Source organism: Haliaeetus leucocephalus, unplaced genomic scaffold (genome assembly GCF_000737465.1).
Source record: "Haliaeetus leucocephalus isolate CR32 unplaced genomic scaffold, Haliaeetus_leucocephalus-4.0 Scaffold140, whole genome shotgun sequence".
NCBI classification, from domain to species: Eukaryota; Metazoa; Chordata; class Aves; order Accipitriformes; family Accipitridae; genus Haliaeetus; species Haliaeetus leucocephalus.
In genome coordinates, this window is record NW_010972576.1 from 3,943,954 (window position 1) to 3,965,629 (window position 21,676).

Consider the following 21,676-nt stretch of genomic DNA (forward strand, 5'->3'; position numbering starts at 1 on the left):
CACGTATGTACACACAAAACCAAACAACATGTATTTGTATATACATGTGCTTAGCTTTTATCTGTTAAATATAAAAACTCAGGGGTAGCTATTTTCGTTTGCAATACCTTGTCAACACCATGCAAAAACAGGTTTTGGGCTGAGATGTCTGGAAGAAGTGGTGACCTTCAAAGAGCAACATAGGCAAGGAAGAGTCCTAACCTGACACAATATAAGCAGCTTTACACCTTTTGAGACATCAGAGAAGAATTCTGCAATCGCATGCATCAGAAGCTAGGGCTAAACAGTCAAAAGCAGTTATCTTCAGTGACTGGAAAATTTTACATCTTAACTAAATGAACAGAAACCACATGTGCAGGTACACTGAGGACTTTGTTGGATGGGCTTTATGAGTCCAGAACATTGCAATTATGCCAAATACAAGGGACATTTTTGGAAATATGGCCCAGAATATTTCTACTATACAACCTTATGAATGAATGCAATGATCCCTATGAAGGCTATTAGATGCTGAAAATATATAAACTGTAAAGCGGGGAGAAATGATATATTGGCTCTTTGCTTCAATGGTTCAGACTTTAATGAGAATTTTAATTAGCTAGCTCAAGTCATGCAGAAGGCTCTTGTAATTGTAACCAAGGCAGGCTTCTGAATTGAGGTCATTTTTGTATGCAACTGTTAGACCTTGGAGAGGAAGAAAAGGAAGGTGGAACTCTTTTTTTTTTCCAGATGTATAAGCTTACTGGGTGATTAATGCGAATTTTCTCAAGAAAGTTCTCTCACTGACTTTTACAGAAATCTTTAAAGGGATCAAAACAGCAGAAGAATGAAGTGAAAGACTGGCTGGAGCCAATACTACTGTCTACTACTGGAGTAGCAGTGATTAAGTGGTGGACATGGAATTGGAGATGAGAAGGTAACAGAGAGATAAGAAAGGACCCCGACTCATTTTGGGGGGGGACTGATAGCAACACTTCTTTAAGCGTAGCTCTTTGCAGTACAGAAACATATTGAACTACACTAGCGTTTTGACTGAAATTTACTTTGGGTAGCAGAGAAAATAAGAGCTTTAAATTGAGAAGTTATAGTGCTACCTAATTCAGTTATTCTACGTTTTGCTTGATCATTGGCATATGTTTAATGCATTTTCTCAAGAACATTATCCCTATAGTGTATAATTACTGGCCTGAATATTCACAACTCAGTCATATATTCAGTTTGTATAGGGATTTGCCTATCAATATATATCTCTGTGTACACATGTCATCACATATACAAAATCCACATGCTTTAATTTAGGTTAAGTCAGCTTTAATCTAAGGACCTCAAAATATTTTACAAGCATCTTACACCTTCATGTTGTTGGAGATGCCATGAAAGCAAACAGTCCATGCATCATTTCTTACTGCTTTAGTCTGCATACACTTTCAGCTCCTAATAACCTTCATGGGGCTCATTAAAACTATCTATAGCTTAATGAATAGATGTAAGGTTGACAAACTAAAACAAAGTGAACTCATTACCATAAACAAGAAATGACAGACAGATAACCCGCTCATGCAGAGGGGTGTCTGTGTGTGTGTGTCTGCGTAACAAATAAAATCGTCATAAGTTAAAGGATGCATTAGCCCTGTCTTGATTCACTTTGTTTTATACTGGAGATTCATCCATGTTCTGATCTGCACTATTAAAATAAGTGGGAGCACTATTTAGAATATTATTCTGTGGAAGTGAGATGGGCTCTTACAGCCTACTACTCTTACAGCAGTGTAAATCTCCTAATTTCATTTCAGTTCCTTTCAACTTTACATGATAAAATCAGCAACTTTAATACAAAATGGTATAGGTACTATCCTATAGTTCCTACAGAATCACCCGTATTAATTAAACCATGGCAAACAATATGCAAAACCAAAAAATCTTGCTTCTCATAATTCTAGAACTAGGATGATAATAAGCTGAAGTGCCTAAGGACTTTATGTTATTTGCTATGAAACATGGATTGCATGTATGTAATATGAAAATAATTCTCTCTAAATAAATGCCCTAATTGCCAAGAAGGGAAAACACAAGGTCCATAGGCAATTTTATTCAACTTAAATTTAAAATGTACTATAGACCTTAATAAAATTTGTAAGCTGCAATTGCGAAGATGAATTTGAAGTGAAGACAAAACAAAGTCATCCCAGACTAAGCAGACAATATTAATCATGTGCTGTCCAAGAAAAACTGGCAAGATGTTGACTTTTGTAACTTCAGCTGTTTTACAGTAATTCTGAAGATACCAGAAATCCTCAACTAAAAGGCCCAGTCTCCTACTTTATATAATCAGTAACTGAATCTTCTGAAGATAAAATTGCAGAAGACAACCTCAGAAGCACAAGATTTTTTTATACATATATTTTAAAGCTGTAAGATATAAAAAGATGTAAAGTTAGCCTGTTAGTCCTGTGTTTAACCCAATGCCTGTCCATGTGCTGAAGACATAAAGTTGAGAGATATGCTTAGAGATTTAAAATATAACATTGAAAGAATGTACTTGAGCAGTGGAAAAGAAATGAAAATGTGAAAACATAAATGCAGGAAAAAAAAGAAAAAAGGGAAGTATTCTGAATCACAAGAATTCAAATTCTTTTTCTCTTGATTTGGATATCTGCAATGTCTAAATCTATCCTTGACATACTAGCTGTTTTGTTTTTTTTAAGTCAGAGAAGAGAAACAAGCATTTTAAGGTGTGATTCATTTTGCCTGTTAGACACCTTCTTTAAGATGAAATGAATCATGCCTTAGATTCCATTAATTTGATCTCCAGTGACTTCTGAGACTACTGGAGGAGTCCAGGGTGATCAGCTTAGATACATATGTCTACACTGTAGACACACTAAAAACAAATTAAAACCACTCAAAGAGACTATGAACTAGCCATTCAGCCCTAATCTAACACAATGGTGAGAAAGACAAACAAAGTAACAGGATATTTTGGGCAGAGACTACCAGCAGAGTCAAAGAATGCAGTGCTAGTACACAAGACACTAGGGAGACCTCAACTAGAATGGCATATCCAGCTGAAGCAGTATTCAAGAAGGCTGAAATCAATCTGAAACAGGCACAGAAGAAGGTTCCTCACCATGTATGGGGGGGCTGCTATTGGAACAGCAGGAGAAGGGACAGTGTATCACTAACAAAGGTTAAGAGAAAGGAGGTCTAGAATCAGATACAAGTATTTTTTCCTTGGAAAGAGGCAAGATTCAAAGAGAGGTAATACAGGAAGTGTTCTTTGTTGCAAGAGTAAGTGGGTAGAATCAATGAGTATAAGCAAATGTTCAGCATTTTTCCTTATGTTTAAACAATTTAAATATACTTAAATACTAACAAATATACATCAAAGGCAGTAAAGACACAAACTGTGTCCTTGTAGCTTGTGGGTGTATTAAATGTTCGGCTTACTGCTCTATACTAGCAATTTTTTTTCCAGTGGTTCACTATGCATTTTATCACCTTGTTTGTAATAATTTGCTAAACTATACACAGTCTAAATCAGCATATCAAATAGTGTGTTGTTTTAATACATGTTACAGCTTTATTTTGCTTTGAGAATTATATGCAATAAAATCTGTCACCTGAATTTTGTGCATTTTTCCCACAATGAAGTATTTCTCTACTTGAATGCTAGTATATACCACAAAAGGAGAATTGCCTTTTCATAGTGCTTTGTACAATAATCATGCTTTTGGGTCAAAACATTCACAAAACTCTATCGAATTGTTTGTCATTTCAGAAGTCACTGCTAGAGATTGGTATATAGATGTAGAAGCACCCCTACATTTTTATATAATATATATATAAAGTATAGGTATATACATACATAAACCCGCAAGCAAAAAGAGAGACAAAGTTACTTGCCAAGAACTAGTAAAGGAACTAGGCAACTATCTCCTGTGACTTTCAATGTAGTCAAACTAATGCAACTCAGGCACGTATTTCTTAAGGGTCTGTCTTTAATTAATGTATCTGGGGGCTATTTCGAAATGGACAGTATTACACATGCTTGGGAAAACATTTGAAAGTCATCTGACAAATGAAAGAGTTAGTGGAAAATTCACTGATAGGAAACGGCTACCTCCTTCAGGATCTCTTGTGATACCCTGCATACTGTCATGACAGAGCATGGGAATGCAAATAGTTACTTTCAATAGAAATAAGAGACGTTGTCAAATATTGTCACATAAATGCCATTGTAAATCCACATGGCTTTTAACTGTGCCCATAATCATGCATTGTTCTCATTTGTTCTGTGCAGGCATTAGCACGAATGGTGGTCTGTATGAAGCAGCATGTCTGGGTTGGTTGCCTTTCAAACTGCAAATGGACTTTTAAGCACAGGAGCATCTTCATTACCTATGGATATGTTGCAAACACTGGGGACATGAGGTAGAGGTCAGGGAGCCCAGAAAAGACTGAATGCTTGCCTCTCCTCTTTGATCTTTACATTAGAATGGAGCTCTTGTCAAAACAGGCAGCCTTTAAACAGACTTGCTTCCAGCTGAAAATAATTGCATATATATGCAAGATACTTAGAAATATCAACTGATTATTTGTAAATTTTTTATAACAATCCTGGTCCTGACTAAAAGGGGAAGAGAAATTAACAACATGTAAAATTACTGGATCTTTAAAAATTTTTTTTAAATTAATCTCATTAAAGACGGAGTTAGAGATCAAGCCGTATTTATCTTAACAAATACACTATCTTTATTAAATTTTGTTTCCAGAGGTTGTAGAGTCAGATCAACTTGCCTTTAAATAAAGGCTATCATCAAAATGTAATTCCAGAATTATGTGTGCACAGAACGGCTAAACAAATAATAGTTATTTTTGCTCTGAAACGCCGTAATGTTTTGGGCAGAACATCAGAAGCAAAGAATGCTTTAAGCAAGCTGTCACCTTAGTAAAACTTAAGTGTTCAGGTTCAAAACTGCTATCCAGAAAACCTGCTGATTCTGTGATGTGTTTATGTTCTTTCGGTATCTCCTTGCTTGGTTTAGAAAGGCTGCTTTCTGGGCACACCCAGAACAGCTTTGGTTTCTAGCCCGGTAGCTAGTCACCTGCCTAAGCCTACAGCCCTGAAAGTCTAACTTCTGTTTGAAAGACACGCTCATAGCACATCCAGCAGACACTGACAAGACTGGGGCACTTGAATTATGCTAACACTCCCGCTGTAGGATATATATAGGGGAAAGCGATCTTCTTTCACTCCTCTTAAAACTGAATACAGCAAAGATCACAAGATTTATGAACCCCAAGGCGCTTGGCCTTTCCACCTATTTCACCTACTACTCTAATAGGAAGGAGATTCCCAAACTGTAATTCCTCCCCCAAGATTACTTCCAATCCAGAAGAACACTCTTCTCACTGGAGTCATCAGAGGTGCTAATTCAACAGAAAAAAAGAGTGCAGGTACTTGATGTGTTTTTTTCTTTTTTTTTTTTTTTTTGATTTTACACTGAGGACAGAGGTTTTCAAGTACTTTGGCCTTCCATTAGATTTAATGCAATGGCCAAAGAGAATAGCTAATGCTACTGTAAAACAGACGTTTCTTCAAAATATCAGAAAGATGTCAGACAAGAAAAAAATTATGGATCTGGGCAAAAGTCTTAGCAACAAAGTGAACCCTCTGTCTTCCAGGAGGAAGCAGAACAATGCCAGATCTTATTAATGGCACTGGCATTTGGATCTACCAAAGTTCCAGACCTTTTCCCATTCCAAAGAACAAAAAGTCAGCCTGCATGTCTTACACTCGTTCAGGAGTGTTAATAGAGAAGTTGTGGGGGAATTTATCCCTTCCGTTATCCAGAAGGTCAAATTAGCCTAACATTGTGCCCCCTTTATTTTCTGAAAATGCATTACAGAGAAAGAGCTCCACCATGTCAGACAATCTTGGAAATCCTTTGACTTTTGTCTCAACTAAGCCATCTGTGCCCACAGAAAGATGGGCAGATGCTTTCAGAAGTGTCCTGTCATTTACTCTGGCTGCACCGTGTTGTTTTGTCTCAGCTTTTGTTGATCATGGCGAATGGATCTAAAGCATACAGCTGGTGAGATGATTCAATATTGTTCACCCAGAGAGCAGTCAGTAATGATGTTATAGTACAGTGCACTGCTGGACAAGGCTTTTGTTTTGCTGTTGCTCCAATAATCGCGTATAAGCAATTTAAAGTCAATGAAATACTGAAGCAGACACCAAGTTCTGCAAGGTGTTCTCCTAGCCCATGCCATTAAAAAAATCCATGGCAGTTTTTGTGTTAGTATTAACCCCCCTCCCCCAAAACATTTGCAGCTGTAGCCTTTTTTCCTATATCTATCATACTATGCTGCAACACAAAAATATCTTTCCTTTAAACGCTTCTTAATGAGAAAGAATAATTATCAGGTATTAAAAAAAATCTTGAAAGGAGTACAGTAGCTTTTAATGCAAGTCTTTACACTGTATCTTTTTTCTCTACCTTATACCTTTCTTTCTCCCTCTGAAAAATCCTAAATTATTAAACATAAATAAATCAGCAGGACACCTTATCTCTCCTTACAGTCAAGGCAGAAACAACTCAAAACTATTCATAATTTATATATTTGTACAAATGTAAATTGTACATTCATTACATTTGTGTAACAAATTCTTTGAACCTTAAAATCTCCAGTCATTACTCAATGGCTGAAAAGTTTACTATCTAAACTCACTTCTTTTCATTAAGTTCCTTAAAAAGTCTATTAATTCTTGCCCTATTCTTTTCCATTTTTCTAGAAGCTTTTTAAACCCACCTAGTTCCAAACCTAAAGCTTACTCCTGGTGAACTTTGTATTACCAAAAACCACACAGAGCTTGACAAAAAATTTAAAACCAATTACTTGGATTTGAATCCATAGAGCTTGACACAAATAATAAAAACAATTATTCGGATTTGAACCCACAGCAAAGATGTTGTTGTCTTCTAATCCATGCCACCACCTGTGGAAAATATACATACTGACAAAATAAATAAGATTTTACAATTACTTGTGTAATCCTACTTCTAACTTTAAACAGAATGCACTTGCAAAACAGCAATGCCACTGATGAAAAAATCACCTTTAATTTACTGTAAAACACAAAGAACATATGCCTTTTTAATCGTCACCGTATGAATACATAAAACCTTCTTCTTCAAGGCTAAGCTGGAGAAAAGTATGTCTCTCTTCATAGTGTTAAAAATCAGCGGGATCCAGTAGCAAAAACTGAAGCCTACGGTTATAATAGCGTAAATAGACCAAGTAGGAAAATTTAAAGCAGAGGATGAGAACAAAATGTACAAATAGGAAGGCAAAAGACTTCTCTGAAAAATCATGCTGTAAGAAATTGTTTTGAAAGAGCTAGCATGAATGTTTAAAGTATTACACTGGCGCAGATGGGTTTTTTTGGGGGGTGGGGTGGGTGGGGTGGCTGTTTCTTGTTTTGTGTGGTCTTTTTGGTTTTCTTTTTTTTTCACTGCCTTACCCTAAAAATGCACTTGAGTCTCTATAAATTCCTTTGTTCTATCACAAAAGTCACTACCTCTTCAAAAATTAAGGTTAGTCATAAATCAGTAAGCGTATGTGGCTTACAGCAGATACAAATTTTAAAATATAAAATGCTCTTTTACTAAAATATTTACTGAAATACAGTCTTCAATCACTGCTCTTTTTGTGATAAAAATGGCCATCCAATCATTATTAACCATGGTAAATACCCTTGAGTTGAGCTTGTAACCCAGAGACAGTTATTGAGATGATCATAAAAACATATTCTAGATAATTTTCCAGTAGAATAATTAATGGTTCGTGCAATTAATGAAAATGGTAGAAGAGAGATTAGATCATTCTGTTTTATAAAATGACTGACACTATATGAATGATAAGAACCTGAAAATTCCATTAGGCTCATCAACTATATTATTTTTACTCATAGTCAACAGAAAGTCCTATACAGATTAACGGAAAAACATTATTCACCCTAGAAGCTGAACAACACTGCAAGAGAAATTATTCTAAATTGGAATTTCATATGAGGATTCTTTAGACTTGAATTTTTTACTAGCCTATTAAATAAAGCCACACTAAACGATCTTTCAATTTGGTTTTAATATATTCTGAATCATTGCCATTCTCTGTAACAACCTGTAGGAGGGGTACCTGGACTTGATATTACAATACACCTTGCACAAATTCACTTACCAGGAAAAAAAAAAGAAAAAGAAAAAAAAAAACCCCAATCAACAGGATCTGAGAGTTCTCATCATACATACCGCAGTTTTCTAAAAATTTCCAAAACTTGCCATTTAAAACTAATAGTAATAACTCAAGTCTTATATTTAAAAAAAAACAAACCAACAAACAAATCACACCACCTCTCTATTTTCATTATCAATTCTCATCTACCGCAACCAGCACAAGTATTTGCCTGTTGTCTCAAGATGAAACACTTTCTCCTGTTTGCTCCAATCTAATTCCAAGTAAAATACTAATAGAATTAAATATACCCATCTTATCAGATTGCTGATTTTACCATGACATAGTTACTGTCAGAGAATAATAAGCACTTCATGTTTGCTCTTCTGACACCCCATATTGGCTAATATAGGCAGCTACCTATGCTGACTGGTCCTTAATATCAGCCTTGCCCCAGCAATAAGGCTGCACGTCTCCTCTCCTTGTTCACATAAGCGATCCTCTGTGCCTCTCCTCCTCCCTTATTCCCCCAACCCACGAAACATTCAGCCATAGATGCCTCTCCAGATCCGAGCTGCCACCACCCTTCTGTGCCTTTTACTTATGTCCCAATAGTCTCTATCCAATTTGCAGACCCCTTTTTTTGAATGACACATTCCTCCTACTACTACTTTCAGCTTTGTGTATCACTCCCCCTTCTCCTCTTATCCCCATTTCTCCCTCAAGCTCTCCTGTCCTAAATGACATCATTGATCTTGGTGAGGCCAGAGGTATACCTGATCTTGCTGAACACCTGGAGCATGAAGGCATAGTAGCTTTCTTTTGTTTATATCAACCATATTCAGATGAATTGCTGGTTGAAAAAAGTGATAAAGAGTTCCTAGGAAAATAGGCAGGAGGAATCCATCGCACTTTGTTGGCTGAAAATCCTTAAACACTTATGATTACTAAGAGTAAGCTGAGTCAATTCAAAGAAACAGAGCTGCACAGGGACGTTAGGACTTGGCTCTGTAGTTTTCTGAAGTCTGGCAAATACTTTTGCTTTAGCACAGTTCAGCCACTTGTACTTGCAGGTTTGAAGGATCTGGGTCAATAGGCCCTTTGTATGTCTGAGACAAATCTACAGATATTGCCTCAAACCACCCGCTGCTTTCACTGACTAAATGTTCCATTCTTTGAGTTTTCTTACAAAAACAACAGACCCTAAACAAAAATACAAACCAACTAAGCTGGAATGAGTGATTACTTCTGCAAAAGAGCCTTAAGCTATTAAAAAGAAGCATTAAGTTTAATACTGAAATTTCTTACACCCACATTTTTCATATATATTTTTGCAAGTAGGGAAGATTGAATACTGAGATTCAAAAGCCCAGTGAAACCAGGTAGCTAGAACGCCAACTGCTAGATGTTTACTTTTTATGCCCAGGAAACCAAAACAAGGACTGAAAAACATAGGCAGAAAAATCTCACAAATCTACAGTTCTACAAGGACACTTGAAAAAAATTGACTCCTGTTCAGTTCCTGATTAAACCATGTAATACATACTGAAATTAACTAATATTTTTTTATTCTTATTTATAAATCATCATAATCTACTTGAATTCAGGCATAATCAATCAAATTTTTCCATTAAAACTGTAGCAGGTGCAACAGAATATCCCTTACAAATCCTATTAAAATGTCTGCTATTATAAAACCATTTTCCAACACACCGCAATCATAAGAGGCATGCCCAAAAATGAAGGTATTGTCTAATTCATTAATTGTACACTTTCGCTTAGTCGTCTATGGCTAGACCAAATGCCTTCTGAATTTCCAGTTTGAAGAAATGTTTTCACTGTTGTCTTCTTTGTTCCTTAACGTCAGTGAATCATCTAAATTTTAATTATTTCTGCAAGGTAAATAAGTACTTTTATATTTGTCCGCGTCTTCTCTGTATTCCATCCTTGAGCTGAATCAGCACCAGCAGAATTAAACCAGCAGCTTTCAATTATAAGCTTCATTCTTCCTGACTTACTTACATTTTAAGATTGGCAGTTTTCAACTTTCGCAATTTTATCATAAAAAGCACACTGTTTGGTACTACACAAACACTTTAAATTCTAGAATCACATTATCTTTGAAAAAAATAGATTTCATAATAATATTCTAAAAGGCTAGATGGCTATAGAAAAAAAGACTTGAAAATGTGAAACTACTAAAGAAAATCAGAAGGCAAAAACAATCTACTGTTTCGTTATCTTAGCTACGCATTGATTGTATGTGTGTGTGGAGGAGAGATTATAAAGCTTGAAATACAATCTTATGAATTCCGAACATCTGAAACAATGTACCAGCATGAATCACTTCAAGCCATCAAAACCAGCTGTAATGAGTACTGGGGTTGTTACTACCTTCCAACACAATGGTGGACTCATATTCTCTATGAGTCTGAGCTGCTTTAGGTCTTCAACCAGGCAGTCCCAAATTATTTTCTGCACGCTGCACATAGTTTCTGTAAATATCATACACAAGTTGTCTCAGACACTTGCACACACCAAGCCTAAGGTTGCTCTTAGAAAAGCTCATTACAGAGTAGGATGGCTTATAAAATTGAATAGACTATTTCAGTTGGAAAGGACCTACAACAATCATCTAGTCCAACTGCCTGACCAATTTGGGGCTGCCCAAAAGTTAAAGCATGTTATTAAGGGCATTGTCCAAATGCCTCTTGAACACTGTCAGACTTGGGGCATCGACCACCTCTCAAGGAAGCCTGTTCCAGTGTCTGACCACCTCTCGGTAAAGAAATACTTCCTAATGTCCAGTCTAAACCTCCCCTGGCGCAGCTGTGAACCATTCCCACGTGTCCTGTCACTGGATACCAGGGAGAAGAGATCAGCACCTTCCTCTCCACATCCCCTCCTCAGGAAGTTGTAGAAAGCAATGAGGTCGCCCCTCAGCCTCCTTTTCTCCAAACTAGACAAGCCCAAAGCCCTCAGCCGCTCCTCACAGGACATTCCCTCCAGCCCTTTCACCAGCTTTGTTGCCCTCCTCTGGACACATTCAAGGACCTTCACATCCCTTCTTGAATTGTGGGGCCCAGAACCGCACATAGTATTCAAGGTGAGGCTGTACCAACGCTGAACACAGTGGAATAATCACCTCTTTAGACTGGCTGGTTACACTGTGTTTTACGCACCCCAGGATGGGGTTTGCCCTCTTGGCTGCCAGGGCACACTGCTGACTCATTGAGCCTGCTGTCGACCAGCACCCCCAGATCCCTTTCTGCAGGGCTGCTCTACAGCCACTCCTCTCCTCTCCCAATTTATACTTGTATACTTTAAGCTTAGTATGTATGTGGTGGGTTCACCTTGGCTGGACACAAGGCGTCCACCAAAGCTGCTCTATCAATCCTCCTCCTCAGCTAGACAGGGGAAGAAAATATAACAAAAAGAGCATGGATCGAGGTAAGGGCAGGGAGATCACTTAGCAATTACCATCACGGGCAAAACAGACTTGACTTGGGGTAACCTAATTTAATTTATTACCAATCAAATCAGAGTAGGATAATGAGGAAAAAAACCCCTAAATCTTAAAACACTTTCCCCCCCACCCCTCCCTTGTTCCTGGGCTCAATTTCACTCCCAATTTTCTCTACCTCCTCCCTGCCCAGCGGCACAGGGGGACAGGGAATGGGGGTTGGGGTCAGTTCGTCGCATATTGTCTCTGCCGCTCCTTCCTCCTCAGGGGCAGGACTCATCGCACTCTTCCCCTGCTCCAGCATGGGGTCCCTCCCATGGGAAACAGTCCTTCACAAACTTCTCCAACGTGAGTCCTTCCCACAGGCTGCAGTTCTTCATGAACCGTTCCAGCATGAGTCCCTTCCACGGGCTGCATTCCTTCAGGCACAGATTGCTCCAGCGTAGGTCCCCCATGGGGTCACAAGTCCTGCCAGAAAACCTGCTCTGGCGTGGGGTCCTCCACAGGCTGCAGGTGGATATCTGCTCCACCGTGGACCTCCATGGGCTGCAGGGGGACAGCCTGCCTCACCACGGTCTTCACCACGGGCTGCAGGGGAATCTCTGCTCTGGTGCCTGTAGCACCTCCTCCCCCTCCTTCTTCACTGACCTGGGGGTCTGCAGGGTTGTTTCTCTCACATGTTCTCACTCCTCTCTCCAGCTGCGGTTTCTGTTGCACAGCAACTTTTTTCCCTTCTTTAAATATGTTATCCCAGAGGCACTACCACCATCGCTGATGGGCTTGGCCTTGGCCAGCGGCGGGTCTGACTTCGATCTGGCTAGCATTGGCTCTGTTGACACAGGGGAAGCTTCTAGCAGCTTCTCACAGAAACCACCACTGTAGACCCCTGCTACCAAAACCTTGCCATGCAAACCCAACACAACTTACCACGTCTTACTAGCCTTCAGGACATATGAATTGAGCTTCTTCCTGGAATTAGACCAAAGGCTGCCCCCAGACAGAATGGGTTAATCAGATTAGGAAGTTGGAGCAGTTGGATGTGAATGGATGTGTTGTCCTTCAGCGTCCTTCCACAACAGCAAGAGATTTGCCTTAGACATAATAGCCTGACACAACACTACGGCTCAGAAAGCCCAGCATGTTTGTAAATAGACAATAATGGATCAAAAGGGGATTTCAACTTGTTATTATCAGGCCTTTATAAAATTAAATGTGGCTTTTGTTTTGCTACTTGACAAAGAAATTCGCCAGGATGCTCAGTGGTGTTTCAAGATCTACACATTATTAGCTCTTCTAGAATTGCATGCAGAGACTGCTAAGACTCTCGGTTATAACAGATATATTTTAAATTTAGTCTGAGGTAAACAGTTATCAGCTTTACTTTTGAAAGATGAGAAGACCTTTTGTAAAAAGACAGCAAAGCAATAGTTTTAAGTGTCCTGCTTAATCTTTAAATCTTGTGGCTTTTATCAGTACAGGTACAGCGCAGCAACAAATAAAATCGCTGTCTGTTCTCACCTACGTCCTAAGACTGCAATTTCTTGTAATTAGGATTTTAGATAAATTGTCGAGATAGATACATTTTTAAAGCAATTTGATCCAGGCCCTCTTCTTGGCATCTGTGGAGCAGGTTCTCAACAATGTTTTTCTTTCTTGAAGAGCACATTCCTTTGAAATGCACTTTTTCTAAGAAAGAGGTGTCTTTCTCTGTTTTCTGGGCCGTAGTTAGATGCCATGGTATGTCTTAGACGTGTCAGCTCAGTCATATTCCATTGACTTGCATTCTATAATGCAAAATGAATGTATATTTCCTTTTGGATTACAGAAGGAAGATAATACAACACAGTTGCAATGCTATTGCCTGCAATGAGGTAACATTTGCAATCCCAGGGATAACATTACCTGCTAGGGCTATGTAACCTCCTCTCATTTCTATACTGATAATACAGAACATTTTTTAGCCTTCTCATCTGTTTGATACAGAATTTGCAGTGAAAGCTTCCTAGATTCCATGGGAATTAGTGGCAAAAGCTCATTTATAACCACTGACAATTTGGACAACTGCCTCAAAACCAGGAGGGGAGAAAGGTTATTCCTAAGATCATGGAAGGGACAAATGGGAAACCAGTGAGTTAACCTGCTCAGTAACTTAGATGTTCGTACACTATTCCAAGAAACAAAGGATAACAAACACGGCTAGCATATTAATATAAGAAGGAATGGCATGTTCAGGAAGGACAAGTAGGGAATGCAATTCAACAAGAATAGATGAAAAATCCTGTACTTCAAAGGAATGATCAAGTGCACAGATATAAGACTGTCTAAATCGGCAGCAGTACAGAAAAGCAATGCAGAAAAAAGCTCTGGATGTTAGTGTGCATCTCATGATAAATATATTTCAACGGTGTCATGATGGTAAGGAAAAAAGAAAAAAAAGAGTAACACAAAAGGAAGCCCTGAAAGGAATACTGTCTCTGAGATACATGCAGCCATTATTTCTATTTCTACAGCATAGTACTCAGATGTGGTGCAGTACCCAGTATGGCATTTCAAAGAAGGTGGGTACCAATTAGAAAGGTTCCAGAGCAAAATGATGAACACAATCTGAGAGTAGAAAATTCAAAGGAAATGGGATTATTTAGTTTTGCAAGGAGGAAGGCAAGGAAAGATATGGCAGCCATCTTCAAATATAGAAGGACAGCTAAAAAGGAGAACAGATAAAGGAGTAATGGATTAGGTGACATAAAGGCTGATTTAGGTTAGACAAAAAAACAAGAAATAAGACTATTTAAGCTCTGAAATAGAATGCTTGGGGAAGCTGTGAAATCACTATCCACAGGAACTGCACAGGTATATCTGATTCTGCCTTCAGACAGGGAGGATGGGCCAGGTGACTGACTGCCCAAATACCTTTCTTGCCCTGTTTCTATGATTTCTATGATTCTGCTCTGCCTCTAGCTCCATCAAGGATGGGAATGAAATGTGACATATCTCTGTCCTTACATGTAATGGCAGGCGAAAATGACAATACCTGTATAAGGGCAAAAGATAGAAAGCTACACAAAGAAATACAGTAATTGATACAAGCTCTCCAAACATTGCAATATACATCCATGTTTCTCCCCCACCAGTACCTCTAGCATTTATAAATTATCTGATAATTTAACGTCAGTCCCAATTTCTTGACTGAATATCTGTATATTCCTTTAGTGGACAATATATAAAGGAAGACAGATCAGCCTTTATAATTGAATTTGGAATGTGTTTTAAGTTAATAAAATTCATGAAAATAAATGTTTCAATTCGTTTATTTTTCCTATCCATAACAAAGTAAACTTCAAAAACATAAGATATTCCAAATACTCTACTTCAACCCTTTCAATTTCTAGTAGACTTGAAAGGACCTATCATGGAAGAAATAAAGGGAATAATCCTCTTCCTGTGATAAAGTTACAGATTTTAATGCTTGCAATTATTGCAATGTTTAATAAAACGTTGCAACCACTTCATCTTATCTAACACACATTCAATTTCCCCCTACTCTAAGTAATACCACAGGTACCAGAATCCTTAGCGGTGTAGCCTACCGATTTATTCTTCTATCTATGAGAAAAACTGCATCTTGGTTTCAGTTAGACTTTTTTTACTTTAGTCATGCATTTCACTGTGATTATTTCCAGACTATGATTCTGCAACATTAGTAGGTAAATAGGTAGATTTGGGCACTCAAGAATCAGAGAGACAAAAGAATTATATTAATTACCCACAGCCACATCCCTTCCCTTTTTCCTAAATGAGAGCAATACATATTACATATATTACATGTATGTAATATGAATCTATCTAAAGGCATGACAAAGACTCTAGTTTATTTTGTCAAACATCAAATGACAAATTGACTTATTCTGTCACAGAGATTTTAAAATACAAAAATAACCACAGAAAAATCATAGCTTTGACTAAGTCACCCCCAAATTTGGCCTCAGAAAAAAGAAACCTACAAACTTTATTTTTTAATTTAAATTAAGGTTGCGAGCTTTAAATGATTTTTGTTCCAGGAATTTAAAAAATGGTTCTTCCATTCCTTGCTGAAACTTCTTATCCATCTCATTACATATCAAGAATATGCTTCATATTCAAACTATAGCACAAAAAAAATTTATGCCTAGAACATTTGCCATCTATCTTTTTGTCTTAATACATTTCAGAGTTATTTAAGTATACTCATTCTTAATAAAATTTCTGATTGTATTCCTTAAAGGAAAAATTGTTTAGCATTAAAACTGTGTTATTCTTTTTAACATCTTGCAAGCACTAATTGATCCTCATAATGGTCACAGAAGGTAAGAAGGTACTATTACCCTAGTTTTATCCAGAGAGAAAACTGAGGTAAGGAAGTTTCACCACTTGCCCAGTGTCACATCTTGTGTCACTCAGGCCTGAAATCAGACTATGATTCTGTACCTCAGGCATACAATTTAATTTTAAAAGTCTTTGTAGGATTTAGGCATCTGTCTTAAATCAACTGTCTTACCATTTCTTTGGGAGATTATGTTTTATCAGAAAGTGCTAGATGTGTGCTCCCTGGAAGCCTACGTATGACTATGTATTTGCCTTTAAAACATTTCAAAACACAGAGAAAAATCCCCAAAAGTCAGCAGATACTTAATATATCATCACATCCAACACAATTACCTAACAAGATATCAGGCGCAGATTTATAGTGACACAAGAAAAATTAAAGTTGTCTTCAACATTTTTGACAGTGCAACATCTTTGCTCAATCGGTCCTATGATAGAGAATGTTAAAAGTACCCCAGAGAAATATAAAATCGTGTTGGCAGAGCTGATTTTGAAGGGCTTTCTCTGTCTCTTGTCTTGCTATTCCAATTCCCTCACTTCCTGTACACCTGTCATGGTTAAAACAAATGCAAGACATACCTTAATTGTACTAGTGTGTGCACCAGGATATTCTTTTTCCTCCAGTGTTGACCAACGTTGTATAAATTTTGACACCAGAGGATCATCATAGTCAACTATCTGAAATCCTGAGACGTTAGCTCCTCCAAACTGAATTTTTGACAAATCTCCATCAGTAAATCCCTGGGCACAGAAAACATTGTCTGTTATTGCAACAGTTTTGGCAGATCTCTCAATAGTATATACAAATAAAGAGTTACCATATGACTTCTACTGCAGAAGTATAAGCCAACTTTTTCCTCAAACAGGATCCAAGTTTACATCCTGGGCTGCCAGGATTAAATCATCAGGTCTGCCAGCCAGAAGCGCCTCTCATTGCTCACTAGACATACACCTTTATAGAGCAAGGGCTGAGTGGCTCTGTCCTTGCCATGCTTACTTTCCTAAACAATCCTGTTAATTTCAATGGGACTGCTTAAATGAGAAAGGGAGCACTGACATGAATAACAGGCAAGCAAGTTTTAGCCAGGAATAGTTACAGCCACAGTTGTATCCCCTTTTTGCTAGGAACACTAAAGCATGTGGAAGGGCTTACCATCTCCCCTGCCTCCTCCATCCAGTATAAAGAACTACTATTCATTCTTACAAACAGTACGCATTTTGTTTTCCATGTTCTGTGTTTTAACTTGCCCCAAATAATCATACAGATTAATTTACATGAAATATTGATTTCAGACACTTCAGTTTAAATGAATGCTCTTTGTGAACATAAAAAGAAGTAGAAACTTCAGACCACATTATCAGAAGTTACTATAATTGCTATACTAGGTGCCCTTTAACTATTGCATAGTAATGATACCCAGTAATGTGTTGCTGCATGCTAATACAGACACTTCTACAGGGATCATGAAACTTTCTTCAATATTACTGTGAGCTTGACGTTTGAACAGGAACCTTCATTGTATACTTTGACCTCTTCTCCATCTATCAGCGTGTTTTAGTCTTAAAATAGATCAATTTCTTGACTGACTGATCAGACTGGAGGAGATTATTACAGTCAAGAAAAGAAGAAAGAAGGCGGATTCAGTGAAGAAGATGGGATATGATCAAGTGCTAGATAAGTTTTCTTTCTGACAGAGAAAAAAAACAGTTTTAAAATCATTACCATATGTATTTTATATGATATTACACAGAAGATCTACAATATTTGCATTTAAACTGTATAAATCTGTAGGAAGCAAATATGATATTAGACAGCTTTAAAATACAAGATTCAATAAGTTTTAGATCTTATGGGCTTACTGTCACAAACTTAAAGCAATGGCTAAAATAGCAACCAGTCAACATAATGAAATATGCTAGGCAATTTTTCTAAAATGTTTATTTCCCTTAAGACTCAAAATACTATTTATACAACATTTGCAATACAAAATACAAATGTCTAACGCTTAGGGATTTTTTCAAATTTTATGAGACTTTTATGCTTGCTTTGTGAATATCAGTACCTTAACTTCTTTATCCTAAAAATTAGTTAATCAATATAAAAATGAAACTTCATTGTTCTGCTTTTAAAGAGGCCTTTCGAGTATAACACTTCTTCACCCCTGTCTAGCGACATACTTGCTTCTTCAGAATATTGCCTGCCTGGAGGGGGGAAGTGTTTTGATCAAAGGTTGGGAAGAGACAGGGGTTATGTCTGAAGTGTGATAGACACACTATGGTCATTCCGTTTCCTCAGGCCCCTCAAAGGACTATGGAAGAGAGAGTGTAAATTAAAGCACTCTGAACCCTGCTGGAATTTCTATCAAACGCTATCACAGTCCAAGAATAAATGATGAAAAAAATTATTTAGAGGCACTTACACCATACAACCCCCAAAAATCTTTTCTGGAACAGAATAACTGAGATTCAAGCCTGCAGAATTTGCTTTGTCTGTTACAAAAAAAAAAAGGGTTAGATTCCCTAGCTTCAGTAAATAAGTGTTGTTGACTTTAAAGTCAGTAAAATGGCCCTTCAACTTTAGACACGATTTCAAAAAAGTTACCTTGACAGAATTTTGTGATTTTCCTGAACCTTCCCCCTTAGGAACGCTATTAGCTACACTGCCTGATCACCTGTGTTCAAGAAAAGATTAATTCAAACTGATTACCAAGCCAATCTGAGGAATGAAGATGTGTAAAACTGAGACTCACTAGCCTAGCAAATGAAAGCCAAGAACTGTAATTTTTAAGTACCCTGGAGGTGAGAGAAGAAATATCAGTTTGCTGAATGAATGTATCAGCCTATAATGCAGAAAGTTATTTTTCTGATTTCCATACCCTGCTTTTCTAAAGTATGCAGAAAAAGGGATTAAGCTTTACTGAAGATGCTGAGCAACCTTCACTCCCATTGATGGGAATATCACAGGAGGCATTTAAGCCGTGAAAAGACTCAGCCAATAAAACAAATACCATCTCAACAGATGCATTCATTTAGCAAGAATAAAGACATTTAGCATTTTTCTATTTTCTAAAATACATTTAAAACAAAATACTAGTTGATGTGCTTCCATAAACAGTAAGATGAGTAGTACAGGTATTTTTAATATTAAAAATGCTTACCAGATTTGCAATGATATAATGGTATCCTTTAACATGTTTACCAATTGTGATAACCTGTAAAAAAGAAGAAATACCCCCATAATGGAGAATGTTCACCTGATAGACAGACTGAGACTTAAAAACTACAAAAGGCAGTATGATGTAAAAGCTAGTTATGAGCTTTATGGTATGCAATACTGAGTTTGTTTGGTGCTTTACTTTTTATTTTACCTAATGCACCATTCAACATACTCTCTGCTGGTGGAAATTATTCATATTGAAGTCCAAGTCCCAAGATCTGTAAACAGAGGAGCTGAATGCTAATTACTATGCTATGTGTTAAAGGCACAACCTGGACAGGAGAGAGTGGGCATCATGCAGTAGAAGCATTATCCCTCAGAGATTCCTGCTTAGATTCTGCTCCCTTTGGAGCAGAAGTCTAAGGTTCCTTGAACTAGAAAAAGTTTAAAAGCCCACTGACATTAATGAAAGCATCTACATTATGAGGAAGTCTTTAAAAGATCAAATTGTTGATTATTGCCCTAAGGCTTCTTCACCATCTCCCTCAAAGCCAGCTGGTGGTTTCTCATCGGTCTGCACTGGCAGGCATGTAGCATGGATTCTTTTCCCAAATAAGCCTAATTAAGACTATCTGTATGGGGAAGTTTGCATTTTGAAGCAAAACACTTCTCCAGAGAAAGGATGTGGGAGATAAGAGGACTCTAGAGGTTTCTTCCATCTTTTGAACAATGAGAACAACTTAAATCAAGAGAAGATGATTCCTTTATTTTCTCATTTAACATGTAACTAAAATATTCAGAATAGGTACCCTGTAACTTATATCAGGCTAGTAGTGAATGACATTCCACGTACTTGCTTTAAGGAAGTTACAGGAATATAACTGAAGGCAGTGTTTAACAGTAAGGTTTATATTACTAGAGTTTGAGACTGAGAGGGATCACATTACATAGGCCATAGAAGCTATTCAATTATTCCTCTTTTGAGCTCAATATATACATGATATATGAACTTAATAATTCTAAAACAGTTCCATGGGTCAGACTACTCAAAACACATTACTAATTAAAACGCTTAAGAACTATATTCAGATGTATTTCTTATGCAGCTGATGCTTCCAAAGAAATTTCAGTTAGACCAAACAGATTAGCTCTTCTGCATAAAATGCTTCTTCATCATCGGTATCTGAGAAAACGACCAGTAGCTGCAAGTCTTTGGATTAATGGTTAGTAACTCTGCTCTGACTGCCACTGGGTACTATTTCATTAATCTAGCTTTCTAAAACATTGCTGTGTGCCACTCATCCATATGAACACTAAGGATGCTGCCCATTAAAACTCTGAGAAGATTCAATGGTGATTCCAAAAGCCATGATGAAGGAGCTGTGGATGCAAAAGGTATTCACCAGTGTCCCTAGTTTAGACTAGCATCTCCAGCAGGGATAGACAAGAAGTGGCAGTAACTGCACAGCTGCCCAAAAGGTGTTATCAGGGGGAAATGAGATTCTGCAAAGGAAGCTGGCTGAGAAGAGATAGAGGCTATATAATGAAGAGCATGGTAATACTGACCTGCCAAACCAGAGAAGAGGAATGAAACTAGTCTGAGGAGCGCTGGGGAACTGAAATATTTTTCAACTTCAACTTACATAAATAGTTGAAATCTGGAAGAGAAACTATAATACGAGACAAAAAACAAGAATGATGAACCAACTTTGGAAACACATCGTGTGTCTATACAAAGATCCAAGGACTACAGAGTGTAACTGGGTGAGCCTGAGGTTGCCACCACAGCTTAAAATTTTAAGAGGGACAAATCAAAGCACTACAATAGAACGTTTGTTCAAGAGGAGGAGGCAAGGAAGAAAGTAAAGAAGTTGCTGCTCTGTATATCAAGAATGCAAATAGTACTTCAATATTCAAGAAAAATCTGGTCAAGAGAAAGCCTGTTGCATGTCTCTCGGTAAAAATACATAGAAAAAGAAAAGGGATACTGATACAAAGGGTCTACTTCAGGCACCCTCGTGAAAAGAAGGAAATTGCTGAGGGTTTTTTCAGGGCAGGAATTAGAAGAATTTTTTTAAGAATAAATCTGGTAGCAAAGCAAGACTTGAAGTACATACTTTGCTTTTAGAGAAGAAAATCAGAAGAGCACACTCAAAGGATAATCACAGGCCAAGAAATCCATTGTTCAGCACAGACCTTCATTTTAAGAGATGGAGAAAATTAGTAAAGTTATTTTAGATTTGATTTTAGGCTACTTAAGAAATTGAAAGTGGGTTTACCTTTTTATGTAAGGAAGGGAAGTTACAGAAACAGGAGTGTAAGAATATTGGACTTAAAAAACAGACTAAACTCCAGAAACTGCTAGGGTATCTTGCAAAGAGAATTTCAAGGCTAAACCCATATGAGACAGCTGACAGCAGTTTAAGAGACCATATTCTAGGGCATAGCAGTAAACT

The 21,676-nt window shown here is 37.5% G+C and overlaps 1 protein-coding gene across 1 annotated transcript in view; it reads right to left on the reverse strand.

Moving 5' to 3' along the window:
- The window catches only part of GRIA2 (glutamate receptor, ionotropic, AMPA 2), a 55,318-nt gene that overhangs the window by 27,102 nt on the left and 6,540 nt on the right, over positions 1–21,676 (reverse strand). Inside the window, exons 3-4 of the mRNA XM_010586096.1 lie at positions 19,222–19,275; positions 16,643–16,804 (exon numbers count right to left, since the gene is read on the reverse strand). Of these exons, the coding sequence (XP_010584398.1) occupies positions 16,643–16,804; positions 19,222–19,275 (216 nt within the window). The remainder of the gene's footprint in view (positions 1–16,642; positions 16,805–19,221; positions 19,276–21,676) is intronic.